The sequence below is a fragment of the Callospermophilus lateralis genome, chromosome 18, assembly GCF_048772815.1.
Source record: "Callospermophilus lateralis isolate mCalLat2 chromosome 18, mCalLat2.hap1, whole genome shotgun sequence".
Lineage (NCBI taxonomy): Eukaryota > Metazoa > Chordata > Mammalia > Rodentia > Sciuridae > Callospermophilus > Callospermophilus lateralis.
Window position 1 is genome coordinate 19,751,167 of NC_135322.1, and position 15,260 is coordinate 19,766,426.

At 44.1% G+C, this 15,260-nt stretch overlaps 1 protein-coding gene across 2 annotated transcripts in view; it reads left to right on the forward strand.

The window, feature by feature from the left end:
- Ankrd27 (ankyrin repeat domain 27) overlaps nt 1-15,260 on the forward strand; it is a 52,965-nt gene that overhangs the window by 29,315 nt on the left and 8,390 nt on the right. The window contains exons 15-22 of one of the 2 annotated variants that reach the window (XM_076838696.2): nt 174-256; nt 1,228-1,343; nt 2,247-2,339; nt 3,834-4,031; nt 5,658-5,726; nt 5,829-5,948; nt 7,004-7,048; nt 9,629-9,751. In XM_076838696.2, the coding sequence (XP_076694811.2) occupies nt 174-256; nt 1,228-1,343; nt 2,247-2,339; nt 3,834-4,031; nt 5,658-5,726; nt 5,829-5,948; nt 7,004-7,048; nt 9,629-9,751 (847 nt within the window). The remainder of the gene's footprint in view (nt 1-173; nt 257-1,227; nt 1,344-2,246; nt 2,340-3,833; nt 4,032-5,657; nt 5,727-5,828; nt 5,949-7,003; nt 7,049-9,628; nt 9,752-15,260) is intronic. The other variant, XM_076838697.2, reaches the window with a different exon arrangement.

The following is a 15,260-nucleotide window of genomic DNA, read 5'->3' on the forward strand; positions in this document are numbered from 1 at the left end:
GGTCCTCACACTACAGGAGTCCGAGCAAGGGCTGTTTGATCCCTGGGACAGTATCTTGGGTCACATTCTGTGATCTCTCTTGCAGCTCCAGATCCCTGGCATGTCCGGCCTGGTCCAGAAGAGGCTGTACCAGGCCATTTCATGGTGTTTTTCTGTGTCTTCCTCTATTTTAGGAGGCTGAATGATCCCTCAGTTGTCACTCCTTTCTCCAGAGATGACAGGGGTCATACACCTCTTCATGTGGCTGCTCTCTGTGGTATGTGGTCTTGGGCTGGCTCCTGTGGGTTATTGAGGGAAGGGGGTGGCACAGAAATGTGATCCCAGCCCAGGCCCGGCTGATAGGGGTGGTGGAAGAAGTTATACTGTGGGGCCAGCACACAAGGGCAGGAAAGAGAAAATGGCCCCAGGCTGACTTCTGGGCTAGATGGGCACTTGCATATGGATCTCACTATGTGGAGAAACTTCAAATACTGCCTGGGCCTGCTGGCCAGTAAGGGAGGACTGGCATCCTAGCTATGAGAATGGTCTTTGATTATCAGTTTGAGTTCTTGTAACCCTGCTTTTTAAAAATAAATTTGAGCCAGTCCTGATAGCATGTGTCTATAATCCCAACTTCTTGGGAGGCTGAGGCAGGAGGATTGCCTGCCTCAAGGCCAGCCTGAGCAATACAACAAGACACTGTCTCAAAAAGAGTTGTTTTTGTGTTGTCTTTAAAAGTGTACATTCAAGGTAGAAGACACAGACTCCTCCAGGGTTATCCGCCGTCCTCTGTCTCCCTGAGATAATTCTGATTCATTAGTATCTGAAATGTCTGCATGCTTGCATGTGTGTGTATATAAAATGTTTGGTTTTGTGGGGGCTCATGCTGTTCCGGATTGTGTTGTTTTTCACTTGGCAATGTGTCAGGACATTTCTCCTTGTCAGTATTTTGAATGGTTTCAAAGTATTTCACCCTATAAATTGATGAACCATGCACTCTTCTGTTGATATCAAAGGCTCTTTTCCATTGCCTTTTATTACCGAGAGGTAGACCTGATCTGAGTCCCCAAAGTATTCTGAGTCTGCACAGCCTGACTTGACATTAGCTCTGGCTCCTCTCAGGCAAGAAACGGGTCTCCTGGTGTCTCCTGCCAGGGCACAGGAAGACGAGGTGGTGCTGGAGTTTCACGTTAGACATGGAAAGCTCTTCTCTTTCCTTCTGCACTCTGAAGTCCCTCTGTTCTGTAGGGCAGGCGTCTCTCATTGACCTCCTGGTTTCCAAGGGTGCCATGGTGAACGCCACGGACTATCACGGGTCCACTCCTCTTCATCTGGCGTGTCAGAAGGGCTATCAGAGTGTGACGGTGAGCAGCGGTGCCTTCACAGTGCTCAGAGGAGCTCAGCTCTGCATGGGGGCTTTATGGTCCTGCTGGCTGTGCTGCACCCCAGTCTCTCCCAGCACCACGCCTTCTCCATTCTGCGTAGGCGCTGCTGCCTCAGTGTGGTCAGTACTAGGAGGCTACGGCGCCTGCCCAGGGTTTCTCGACAAAATCCTTAGGTTGGGATGTGAAGCTTCCTGGTCATCTGCTGAGAGAAGGGTGGGACTATAGACTTTTATTTATTTATTTTTTTAGTCTCAAAATTTTTGGATAGGAAGAATGAGAGTGGTGGTAACATTTTAATAGGAGTACAGTTTGAGTGTCCCTTATCTTAAATGCTTCAAAGTGTTTTAGAATTCAGATATTTTTGGATTTTGTAATATTGGCACATTCCTCATGAGGTATTTTGGGGGTGGGATCCAAGTCCAGACACAAAATTCATTCAGGTTTCTTATATCCCTTACATACATAGCCTAAGAATAGTTTTATACACTATTTTAACTGTGTCTACATTTTGACTATGACTTGTTGCTTGAGGTCAAGTGTGGAACTTTTTACTTGTGATGTTAGTGCTCAGAAAGTTTCAGATTTGGGGGATGGGGATATAGTTCAGAGGTAAAACCCTTGTGTAGCATGTGCAAGGCCCTGGGTTCCATTCCCAGTACCACACACATGCACACCCACACCCACACCCACACAAACAAATAAGAAGGAAAGAAAGAAAAGTTTCAGACTTTTGGAGTATTTTGGATTTCACATTTTGGGATTAGGAATGTTCAACCTGTAAAAATAACTAAGATTTAAGATGGGAACAAATGACCTCTCCCTGTAAGCCTCAAGAACACACTTCCTGCTAGGGCTCACCTGCTGTCTTCTCTCCTCTGCAAGCTGCTGCTGCTGCACTACAAGGCCAACGCTGAGGTGCAGGACAATAATGGCAACACTCCACTCCACCTGGCCTGCACTTATGGTCATGAAGATGTAAGTGGCACTGGGAGAAATGTGAATTTCTGACTAGTTCAGTTTTGTGTTGATAAATTATTGGAACACTGGGTGTGTAATTTTTTTTAATTAAAATTTTTAAATGTATTACGGATGCTGTTTCAAAGTAACAGAAATCTAAAACTTAGTTGCCCATTATCTTATCCTCATCCCATTTTCCTTCCTTGCCCATTTTCCTTCATGCCTGCTACCATCTGGTTCTTATCTTTGTATATAGTCAATCTTTCCCTTTGATGGTAACATCTAGGAATTTTTAAAGTTTCACCTCCTCTATTTTACTATGTCTATTTTTTTTGCTACCCACTATCCCTCTTTTTCTTCTCCAGAGTTATATAAAGATAGATTTATACATATGCAGAGTTTAGGCTGGGCTTGGTGGTTGATGTACAAAAATGGGATCATGCCCTGTCTGTTTTCATGCATCACGCTTTTCTACTTTAGTACTACTTAACGAAGTCCTCTAGGTCCACCAATATTCATTGCACCCATTCTTTAATAGTTGCACAATGATCTGTCATATTCATTGTGTCAAGGGTCTTTAAGATCACTTACAGGTTTAATGCTTTGCTGGTACTCAGAATACAATCATACTACTTACGAACATGGTTTATTTTTTTTTAATTTTTAATTTTTTTAAGAGAGAGAGAGAGAGAGAGAGAGAGAGGGAATTTTTTAATATTTATTTTTTAGTTTTTGGTGGACACGACATCTTTGTTTGTATGTGGTGCTGAGGATGGAACCCGGGCCGCACGCGTGCCAGGCGAGCGCGCTACCGCTTGAGCCATGTCCCCAGCCCACGACCATGGTTTATTACAATGAAAGAACACACAGCCAAATCTGCAGAAGGAAAGGACAGGGATGAAGTCCAGAGGGAACCAGAGCTGAGCTTCAAACAGTCTTCTCTCTGTGGAGTCACAAAAGAATGTGCTTAGTTCCTCCAGCAAGCGCTATAACAGCACACAGGCAGTGTGGACTGCCAGGGACATTCATTACAGACTCAGTGCCCAAGACTTATGTTATTGAAGGCTAGTCATAGGAGCACCCTCTATATAGCATGTGCCAAGATTCCATGCTCTAGAGGGAAAACAGATGTTCAGCATAAACCACATCATTGTACAAACAGCAGAAGCCCAGTGAGCCACCTTTTCAGTGAGGGAACTGTGGCAATGATCTCCAAATACAAGTGCCCCAGGAATTGTTGCAGCCAAAGGACAATCTTACAAGCAGCCAAAGGACAATCTTACAATCTTATATTCCTAGGGATGGCCTGCCATGGTATCTGTCCTGTCCAGTTTCAGCCAGCCATCCCTTATTGAACTTTTGAGAAAAATGAGATGTCCTGATCAGATAGCATGGAACCCTTGAGTTACAATTGTCCATTGCTGCATTTTTGCTTGATAGTGGAGCCTTGGTTGAACCAGAACATGGATTAAGCATGAGCACAGATATTGCCATTTTCCAATTTCTCTGCAGTGTGTGAAGGCTTTGGTCTACTACGATGTGCAGGCGTGCAGACTGGACATTGGTAATGAGAAAGGAGACACACCCCTACACATAGCTGCACGTTGGGGTTACCAGGGCATCATAGAGACGTTGCTACAGAATGGAGCACCCACAGAGATCCAGAACAGACTGAAAGAAACACCGCTCAAATGCGCACTAAACTCTAAGGTAGCTCTTTTCATCTCTTGGCAGCAGTATGACTGTAGAAAATCAATGTCCATAGATTGGCCTTGCTGGACAAATGTGCATTAGTGCCTGAGGGAAGAACTTGGCCCTCATGCTCCCTGCTACATTTGGGGCCTCGTTGTTAATAGGTTTTACTTATTTATATTGTTTCCAGTTTCACTGCAGTTTTTAGGAGCCACTCCCAGCAGAGTTGGCCCCGTGCTCTGAGTGCTTTGGGCTCACCAGCAAATGGATTGGGTGAAAAAGGGGACAATGGCTCTGGATGAGAAAAGCAAGGACAGAGAATTGGGAGAGTGAACACAGTGTCCAAACCCCGTTTTCCATCATAGCAGCTTCTAGAAACTTTAGTTGTATAGTTTCTTCCACAAATGATTTGTAATAACTCACTCCCCTTTTTCCTGGCAATATCTTCTGGAAACATGGTTTTGGCATCCTGTGGTGAAGTGTTCTCCATTCATGATGAGTGGGGAAGAGGGTGGCTCACAGAGACCAGTGCCTTGTGTCTTTGCCTCTCTGCGCAGCCCTGGTGGGCAGGATGCCTAAGAGAAGCAGGTTGGAGAACTCACCAGAGAAAACAGCAGCCATGTGAGGTGGAGCCCTCGGGGATGCCCAGAATATCAGTGAATCATGGCTCACACAAGTGATTCCATTTTATTGGAGTGATCCAGTCATCGCCCTCACTCAGACCCAACTTCCTGCCATTTGATGTTTTACCTGCTCCCTTCGGTGGTTTCCAGTTCTTTTCCAGGGAATTCTTTTAGCTGTTAACATCTTATTCTGGGAGTAGCACAGTTTTTGTCTATTTTGAAACCACTTTATTGATGTATGATTGATATACAAAAGGTCATATACATTTCAGACATAATAGCCGGTGGATTTGGAGATAAGCATTCACTTTCACTTATAAATGAGACAGACCATCACTATGATCTGTGCTGTAAGTGCAGCCATCACTAGCAGGAGTCTATTACTTATTATTGCTTTTGTGTGCAGTAAGAACACTTAGCCTAAGGTACGTGGTAGCACTGGTTTTGAAGGGTTAAGTTCCTGCCCCTGGCTTCAGGGGATGTTGGCTGTACTGCCCCCCAAATTCACAGTGTCTCAGCTTTGCAAATAACTAAGGTGCCACCCTTGAACTGATGTGCTGGGAAAACTCAGCACATCACAAGGGTGATTCTCCTGCCACTGTGGCTTCTACCAAAGGCCCTTGGGCAAGGAGAGCTGCAGAGGAAAGAGAAGCTGCCCTGTTGACTCAGCTCTGAACTTCCCCAACTTGACTTGTGGGTGCTGGTGGGATGGTCACACTCAGTGGACAAACCAGCCAGGGTCCAGATAAGAGAGCCTTTGAAGCTCTTCATAGGAAGCACTGACACCCCATTGGACAGGAGGAGCATCATATGCTGGGAGGAAGCCCGTCGCTGTCCATGTGATCCTGAATACATTCCTTCTGCTTCAGGTCTTGTTTTTTTCACCTGAGCAGGTGTGGCTGGGCTGCAGGACCTACATCTCCTGCTGTGCTGACATCCCAAGTGGACAGACGAGTGGGTGATGGTGCTTTGTTGCAGCCTGTCTCATTCAGGGCTTTTAATATCCTCTTTATCTTCCTAGATTCTGTCTGTGATGGAAGCCCATCATCTGTCTTTGGAAAGAAGACCAAAGGAAAGGAGGTCTTCCGAGGTAAGTCAACAGGGCTTGTTGTATTGGAGCCCAGGGGCTTCTCTGGTTTTCAAGTGTCTATATCCCCAAGTTTCATCTCTCATCTGGGTTCTCTTACTATAGGTCCCTGAACAGTCCCCTCTGCGCTCTGTGGATTCCATCAGCCAAGGGTCCTCCACCTCCAGCTTCTCCTCCATGTCAGGGAGCTCCAGACAGGAGGAGACCAAGAAGGACTACCGAGAGGTGAGCCTTCCAGGTGGGAGGTCCGTGAAGAGGACCTAGTAGCCCTGAAGAGACTGCTGTTCTGCCTGTTATTCATGCAGCTGCTCACACAGCCACTCCTCCGTGAGGTGGTCAGTGCCCTCCAGTTTACCCTTGACCCAACTGTATCTCACATTGCTCTTCACTTTTGCTGGTTCTTCCAGGATCCTCCCTGGAGCTCTTTGCTTGGTGGAGTGGGTGTTTGAGAGAAAGAGACAGACAGACAGATACAGAGACAGAATATATCCTAAGAATACAAGTAAAGCTACCTATAGGCCCACTGGTTTCAGACCTCTTACTAAGTATGTTCTCTGCCCTCTCCCTCCATGCTGACCCCTCAGCACCTAGTTTAATGCCCTGATATGCCCAGTTCCTGGCTTCTTGATGAGTTTAGGTAAACATTGAGAAGTAGACACAAGTTACATTTTGTAAGAGGTGATTTATAGCCTTAGGTCCCCCCTCCTTTTGTCTTAGAGTTGATTCAGTGTCAGTCCAGTGGAGCTGTCTCATTGTTTAACTGAGGCATGGACCATTGTATGGCTCTTGCTCAGCTCCTTTGATGATCCACTGATAGCCCTAGTGCCCCCCGCAACCCCAAACTGTGATCTACTCAGAGGGTCCAGCAAGCTTAGCTCCAGGAGCCACAGCCAAGAGCACAAGAGACATAGTCCACAGTCTAACAGGCCTCAGGAAGGGATGTTATCCTCAGGACGGGGTGTTCACCCTTGTGGCACCCTCAGATAGGAGCTCACGAGAGCCCAGTGAGTATGGCTCTGAATCATAGGGTGGCTATCCTCCCAGGAGGTGACTGTCAGGGTCACATAATTAGCAGTTATATTTTATAAGTGGCAGTGACACGCACACCTTCCAGATCCTTCAGAGCAGCTTTAGGGTTTGTCAGAAAGGTAATAAATGAGCCACTTTAACACCACAAGCTAAGACAAATGAAGGTCACTAACCTTTCAGATGTCTATTATTTCTGTTATTATTTTGTTATTAAAATCATTTTCCTAAACATTCTTTTTCCTTTTATTAAGGTAGAAAAACTTTTAAGAGCAGTTGCTGATGGAGATCTAGAAATGGTGAGTTTTTGGAAGAGCATTTAAAAAAATATTTTTTAGTTGTAGTTGGACACAATACCTTTATTTCATTTATTTATTTTTATGTGGTGTGGAGGATCGAACCCAGGTCCTCACACGAGCTGGGTGATTGCTCTGCCGCTGAGCCACAACCCCAGCTCTGGAAGAGCATTTTTTAAAAGCTCACTCTCAGTTTAAAGGGGCTATACCTGTGTTTCTTGTTGCTAGTCCAGTCTGAAGCCGCATGGCTTCTTTGTTTAGCTCCACAGAGAAGGTGGCACATTGAGTGTATGTTTGGTAATGGTGAGGTCGTGTTTTCCAAACAAGTAAGGCAGTGCATTGTGAATGTGTCTCCTGCCTTGTAGATGTTCCTATTCTAGGAATGTGACGAGGTGTTGGCAAGAAGACCAGCCATGCTCAGTAACATAGAGTGTGGGCTCAGAGCCCAGGCCTTCTGGCCAGGGAGCAAGGTGGACTGCCTGGTTGAAAGAGTACAGAGTTGTGGGGAGGGGTAGAGGTGGCAGAGGCCAAGGCCAGGCCAGAGGTCTGAGTGTGCCAGATAGCATTGTGGACAGCTCCAACTCTTGGGCCAGGAGGCTGAGGTCTGAGGCATAGGCCTTTGAGGAGTCAGAATCAGGGATCTGGACAAGATGCTGCTGGCTGCTCTGGGTCTGTGGCTGGTGAGGAGTACATGGCTTGAGAGAAGGACCTGTTCTAAGCATCACTGTCAGGAGAGGGAACACTCTTGATGGGATCAGTGGAGACAGCCTTTGTGAGATTCCCAGGGGACTGGAGTTGTGGCTCAGTGGTAGAGCACTTGCCTTTGGCTTCCTTTGGCTTCCTGAAAGGGATATATCTTCCACTTTGGAGGAATAAATCAGGTGTTTAAAAAAAGAGTAGCTGGAATACATCATCTTCTAAGAGACCAGTGTGGTGATGTGTGTTTTTCACTAATGCTTGAGTTTAAGGTGGTGAGCAGAAATTGCTAAGGTCTGATTCTTCTTTGGGAGGCAATTTATGTTTATCAGAATATTAGCCTTTGCCTGGTGGCCTCTGTCAGTGCATCAAAATCAAAATGATATGCAGATCCTCCCTGGGGACAGGGGTGTCTGTGTCTGGCCCATGATGCTGGGTAGCTCCATTCATGAGATCAGTCCCAGAAGAACTCAACATTCTTTGCAGAAGCAAAGGAGGATGTCTGTAGGTACTCTAAGAGCCAGGGTGTGAGCCAGTGGCCCAGCCTGTGTGGAGAAGTGCTAACGCTATCCCACATGATTACATTATCTGTTCTGTTTCCTTCTGTGGTGAGTGGGGTGGGCCACTTATGAAGCAGATGAACAGAGACAACTGCCCATTTATCTGAGTCACCATTCACATGCCATCACATCCCAAGTCCCTCTCAAGGCCACCTGCCTCCAAGGTTTGCACCCCGATCTTGTTCCCTTTTTACTGAGAGAGACTGCCTGAGAATTTTACCCTCTAGTCTATTAGCTGCAGCCTCTGCATAGATGCCTTTGTGTTTCCACTGCAGAGTTGTCAGGGATGTGGAAAGGACCTGGAAGACACAAGGTTTGGCGTTAATGGGGTCTTTCTGGAAATGGTCCCTCCTTGAAGGCATGTGCTAATTTCTTGGCACCTAGTGCCACAGTCCGGCTGCAGCAAAATAACCGGGGGGGTGAGGAATAACTTGTGTAGGTTGATACAGCAGGAGTGGAAGCCGTTTATTGTAGGATCTGAGCGATATTTATACATTTTACACAGCTTATCTAATTAGCATAAAATAGATACAGCAGTCAACCAATAAGGAATCTCCACACTTAATGGCTCACTTTTGTTACTTCACAAACCACTCCCTCTGGCATTTTGCCAGGCGCCATCCAGACTTGTTTACAGACTCTAACATTTCTCTGGCAAAATAACAGGTGCCAATCTGACTTGTTTACAGACCTTAACACCTAGATCAGGACCTAGAAGTGCGTTCATATTGCTTCCTTTCCCCAAATTTAACATCCTAGAAACCAGTCTTTACATAAATTTGAACTGTTTGGGGTCTTCTCAGTGCTGTCACCTGTGAGCTAGTGGTGGGAAGAACACTTTAGTGGAGTCAGGGGCCTATGTGTGGGTGCCACCACCACTCTCTAGTTTTGGGCTCTGTAATGTGTTATTAACCTCTTCGGCCTGAGTTTTGTCAGATTTGAAGGGAGGACTCTGGAGCTGCCTCATGGGTTGTTGAAAGCACATAGCTAGCGCAGGAGGATGCACTTACTCAGTGCCTGAGGGCCAGGTTTGAAATCCCTCACCCCAATGCAGCACCAGTCTGTCCCTCAAAGAGAGAAGAAAGACTTTAACATGAGCTGTGAAAGGTCCCCCACCCTCGTTGGAAGGAGGTGGAACAGCCTGAGCACAGGTGACACAGGGAGTCTGCATTAGGGAGAAGAAGCCATTTATAAATTAATTTGGTGGCTGAGGAAGGAAGCGTAGCCCTGTCTTGGGAACAGTTCAGTGTGTGTGGTGTGCATGTGAGATACATAGCTTGCACAGGCGCCAAGGATAACTTCTAGTTCCTCTTTCTCCCAACACCAGGTGCGTTACCTTTTGGAGTGGACAGAAGAGGACCTGGATGAGGTGGATGATACTATTGGTGCAGCAGATCATGAATTCTGTCATCCCTTGTGTCAGTGCCCCAAATGTGCTCCTGCTCAGAAGGTTTGGCTTTGCCTCTGTTGGGGGAGGGGGACTGGCATATTCTTCTCTCTTCCCTTAGGAGAGTTCTCTGCTTCCTAGCCAGATAATTACTGAGTGGCTATTAAAAGGCACCCCCTGAGATATGTAGGGGTAGAGGTGGGGGTTAATTTGCTGAGAGTGGAGAGAAACTAACCCTGTGTAGGACCCGGCTTGGGCGGCCTGCTTCCTGAATGGGCAGGTGAGCCAGCAGGGTGGTGCCCACGTGCTCAATGTTTCTGGTGCTTGCTGGCCCCTAAGCCACGTGGCAGTCATGAACAGACATGCCTGAGCTCCACTGGAGCTCCCTGGGGAGGCTACGAGTTGTTTCTTTGCTGCCTTTGCTCATGTTGGTTTGCACTTGGAGGGGACCAGCCTCCAAGTACAGAGAGTTTCCTCTACCCTTTGCCCAGTTTCTCTCAGTGGTAACAACTTATTTATTTTTTTTTATACAATACCTTCACTTTATTTTTTATGTGGTGTGAGCATCAAACTCAGTGCCTCATGCGTGCTAGGCAAGTGCTCTACCACTGAGCTACAACTCCAGTCCCCAGTGGTAGCATCTTGCAAAACTACAGTAAAAAATAAAACCTCAGCCAGCATATTGACATTGATGGAATCTATTGCTCTGAATTGAGGTTTCTCCAGTTTCACTTTGCCCGTCTGTGTGCGTGTATTTAGTTCTGTGAGGTTTTATCACCTGCAGATTTGTCTGTCCTCCAACACATTCAAGCTGAGAACAGTTTTCTCACCACAAGAAGAATCACTCTTGCTGGCCTTTCGTTATCCCTCTCCTTGCCACCCCATCCCCACTATCCCTAACCCCGGCAATGTGTCCTCCCAGCAGCTCCGGAGACTGAGGCAGGAGGGTCCATTGAACCCAGAAGTTTGAGACCATCCTAGGCAATATAGCTAGACCTCATGGGAAGAGAGAAAGGGAGAGGAGGGAAGGGGAAAGGGAAATGAAGGAAGAAAAGTCACGTAGAGGTAATCACAAGGTACCTAAGCTTTGAGGATTGGCTTGGCTCACTCAACATGATCCCAACAGACTTTTATGAGGATGTTTCCATTTCTCTAGAATCAGTGCCCAAGAGCACAATTGCCAAGCATATGGCATGTACGGTAATCCATGGTTAGTTTCACAAGGAACTGATAGACTTCTCCAGAGTGGCTTTACCATCACACTTTCCCACCAGCAGTGTGTTCAAGTTCTCCACATCCTCACCAGAATTTGGAGTTGTCACCATTTTTATTTTAGCCATTCTGACAGGAGTGTAGTTCTCCCTCATCATGGTTTAATATGTGTTTCCCTGGTGGATGATGATGTCGAACATCATCCGTGTGCCTTTTTGAGCATCTTTTCACGCACTTCAATGAAATGTCTGTTCATTTCTTTTGCACATTTTAAAATTTTTTTGAGTTTTGAGAGTTATTTATATCTTTTAGATACTCGCTCTTTGTCAGACATGTGGTCTGCAAATATTTTCAGTCAGTATTTTTTGGATTTTTTTTTTTTTTTTTTTTTTTAGTTGTAGATGGACATAATACCTTTATTTTATTTATTTATATGTGGTGCTGAGGATTGAGCCCAGGGCCTTACCCATGCTAAGCAAGTGCTCTACCACTGAGCCACACCCCAGCCTTCCAGTCAGCATTTTAATCTGAAAAATGTTTACATGGCCTCTAGCAGAGCAAAATTTTTAATTTAGAAGCTCAGTTTGTCAAGTTTTCCTTTTCTGGATTATGCTTTGGGTGTCAAGTCTGAGATCTCTTTACTTAACCTTAGATTTCAAAGACTTTTTTTCTTTTTTAAGTTATAATTTTACATTTTATAGTTAATTCCTGGACCCAGTGTGAGTTAATTTTCATGCAATGATTGAGGTCAGATTGGAGATTTTGTTTATTTGTTGTTTTGCGGGGTTGACTTGCTTTGGCACCATTTGCTGGAAAGGCTACCTCTCTTCCATTAACCTGCTTCTGCACCTCAGCTGACTACGTATGGTGTGGGTCTATTTATGGATTTGTTGTTCTGTTCTGTTCTGTGCCCCTCTCCCACTCCTGCATTGTCTTGATTTCTATTGCTCTGTAGAAAGCCTGAGTATTGGGTGGAGTGATTCCTTCTACCTAGGACTTGCTTAGCCAGGATTGTTGTAGCTATTCCAGGGCCTGTGCTTTCCTAGGTTCATTTTTAAATAAGCTTGTCAATGTCTATGGAAAAAAAAAAAACAAAAAACAACTTGCTGGGGTTTTGATAGGAATTGCATGAAACCTATGAATTGGTTTGCTGAGTCTTCAATGAACATGATCCATTTCTTCTAGTACCTTCTTTCATCAACATTCTGTGATGTTTAGCATGCAAATCCTTTTATTTTGAGCAGTCGTGAATAGTATCATGTACACAGTATGTGCTCATGTTGAAGCTACCTAACTATAAACATAAATGTCCCATACTAAGAAAATTAATTTGCCTTTACAGAACAGATTAGTGTTATCCTTTATATTGCAAGATAGAGTAACCCATCAGAAGCTTTTGTTAGTACTATCTTAAGACTATTGAAAGTGACTACCTTTTATCATCCACATACAGCTTTTTCAGCTGCAGGGTAAGATAGACATGGGTAAAATATAAATTAGATCTGTTCTCACATTGCTGGATGTGTACTGTACAAAACCCAATTTCCCCAGGTGGGCTGTTGAGGAAAACCTGGGGATTAAAAAGGCAGATGATGTTTCCGAGGATCTGATGGATGCATGAAGCTGAAGCCCTGGCAGGTCTGAGCCTGGGTGGTCCAGGTCGCTTCCTGCATCTTGTTGCTGTGTGTCTGTCACTTTCCTGCTCCTGTGTGCTTCCCCTCCTACGGTTCACATAAGTTGTAGCAAGAAATCAAAATCCACATTAAAATACCACTAGAATTTATCGGATAAAGTCTTATACTCCTTTCTGTTTTGAAACCCCTCATCTTCTTTTCATCCTCTTTTCTTTTTGTAATCTCTCAAAAATTGACACAGCACGAAATTGCTTCATGTCTGAATTAAATCAACATCCCTCCCCCAACCATCATCCTCTTCTAGCCCAGTGGTGTGTGTCGGATTCGTTTTTGTTTTTTTTCTTTTTCTTTTTTAATTCTTCTCTGAGCTGTAACTTAGATACAATAAAGCATACCCTTGTAAATATTCAGCTTGCTGAGTTGTCACAGGCCTGCTGCGCTGGGAGACCATTCCACCACCTGGTGTCCATCCCCCCTGGCGTTGCCTCCTGACACCTCACAGTCCTTCCCTGCTGCCCTACTCCTCTGTCCCAGGCAACACCCATCTATTTTCCATCATTAAGAGATTAGTTTGCATTTTCTAGAATTTTATGTGGTCAACAGTAAGGTACAGGTTGGACATCTCATATCTGAAATGCTTGGGACCAGGAGTTGAGATGTGGCTCAAGCGTGCGGCCTGGGTTTGATCCTCAGCACCACATACAAACAAAGATGTTGTGTCCACCGAAAAAAAAAAAAAAAAAAAAGAAATGCTTGGGACAAGAAGTTTTTCAGACTTCAAGAGTTTAATGAGAAAAAAGAGAAAGAGAAAAAAAAAGAAGAAGAAGAAAAAAAGAGAAAAAAAGAAAAAGAAGAAGAGAAAAAAAGAAAAAGTTTTCTGAATTTGGAATATTTGCATAGACTTTAAAGGTTGAGCAAACCTAATCAAACTTTCAGATTAAGAATGCTCAACCTGAATCACTCTTTTGTGTCTGTGTTCTTTCACTTGTGATACTTGTATATTTGTTTATTTATAGAGATTGAATCTCACTATGTTGTCCAGGTTGGTACTGGATTTATAGGATCCAGTGAACCTCCTTCCTTAGTCTCAGTTCTAGTCTCTCCACATCCTTGTCAACACTTGGTATTTTGACCTTTTAACTTTAGCCATTCTGGTAAGGGTGCCATTGCTGACTAATGAATGTCAGCCAGCAGGGTGGGATGGGGCCCTTACCTGTAGCAGCAGTGCTGTGGCTTACTGATGGTGTGAGGAGTGTGCTTCCACACACATATATATTTTTTAAATATGCCAGGGTATTTCATTTTGTGTGCATGTGTTTTCTTTTTCATTTAAAAAAAATTTATTTATTTTTGAGACAGGGGTCTTAATATGTTGCCCATGCTGGTCCCAAAATATAGGCATGAGCCCCCATTCCTGGATTTGTTTTTTATTTTTTAGGAATAATTTACATATAATAAAATTCAGCTTTTAATATACAGGCTGGGTGTGGTAGTGCATGCTCATGACACAGTGGCACAGGAGGATCACAAGCTCAAAGCCAGCCTCAACAACTTAGCAAGTCTCTAAGCAACTCACAGAGACCCTATCTCTAAATAAAATATAAAAGGGCTGGGGATGTGGCTTAGTGCCCCTGGGTTCAATCTGTGGTACCAATAGTAATAATACTAATAACAATAATGATAATGCTAATATACAACCTAATGTTTGTTTTCAGTGGTATGGTCTAGACAGCAGTTTTTGCCTCCCTTTTGATTGATCTTTTATCAGCATGATTGATTTAAAAACCCCTAGCAGTAATATGGAGGATTCATGATAAAAATGAAGGTGGAGAATGGAGATAAGTAACGAGCAATTCCATGAGGTTAATCAAACCCACCACAATAAAGATATAGAATATCTTCCACCCCCAAATACTCTCCTGCCCCACTGTAGCCAGCCTCCTTCCCCTGATCCCCTGGAGGCTGTAGTCTGTTTCCCCACCTTTCGGTTTGTTGTTCCTGAGTCTGATTTGCATTCTCCCAGTAACTGGTGATGTTAAACATCTTTTCATGTTCTCACTGATCTTTCATTTACCTATCTTCTTTTATTTTAGGTCTGTTCAAACCTTTTGCCTAACTTTTTAAAGTTGGATTGTCTTCTGTTATAAAATACTTATTTTTTTTTTAATAATTAATTCTGGTTGACCTAAGTTCTGTGAGGTATATGTATTCCACACATTTTCTCCCTTTTTGCAGTTTGCCTTTTCATCTTAATCATATCTTTCTAAGAGCAAACATTTAAAGTTTTTGTTAAGTCCAGTTTAATCTAACTTTAATTTTTTTTGTGTGTATCGTATCTAAGAAATCTTTTTCTATGCCATTGTTGCAAAGAATTTTTTCTTTGCTCTCTTTAAGAAGCTTTATAGTTGTAGCTTTTACATGTCTGACTATGATGCCTTTTTACATTTTGTGCTTGGAGTAAAGTAGGGTTGATGTGCAGCATTTCCGTATATGGGTATCCAGTTATCCTAGCACCATTTGACTGGCATAAAGGGATATCATTTTAGGGGCTTTGCTTTACTAAAAATAGAGGTTATTCTTGTGGTCTTATTACTTTCTAAAGTAATAAGAATTCATCTGTGGGCATTGTGATTCCAGATGCCACTGTGATCCCAAATATTGCATAGGAGCTGTGTGTGTCAGGGACAAGTGATAATTATTCCTTCAGCCCAATTTCTTAAGTACTG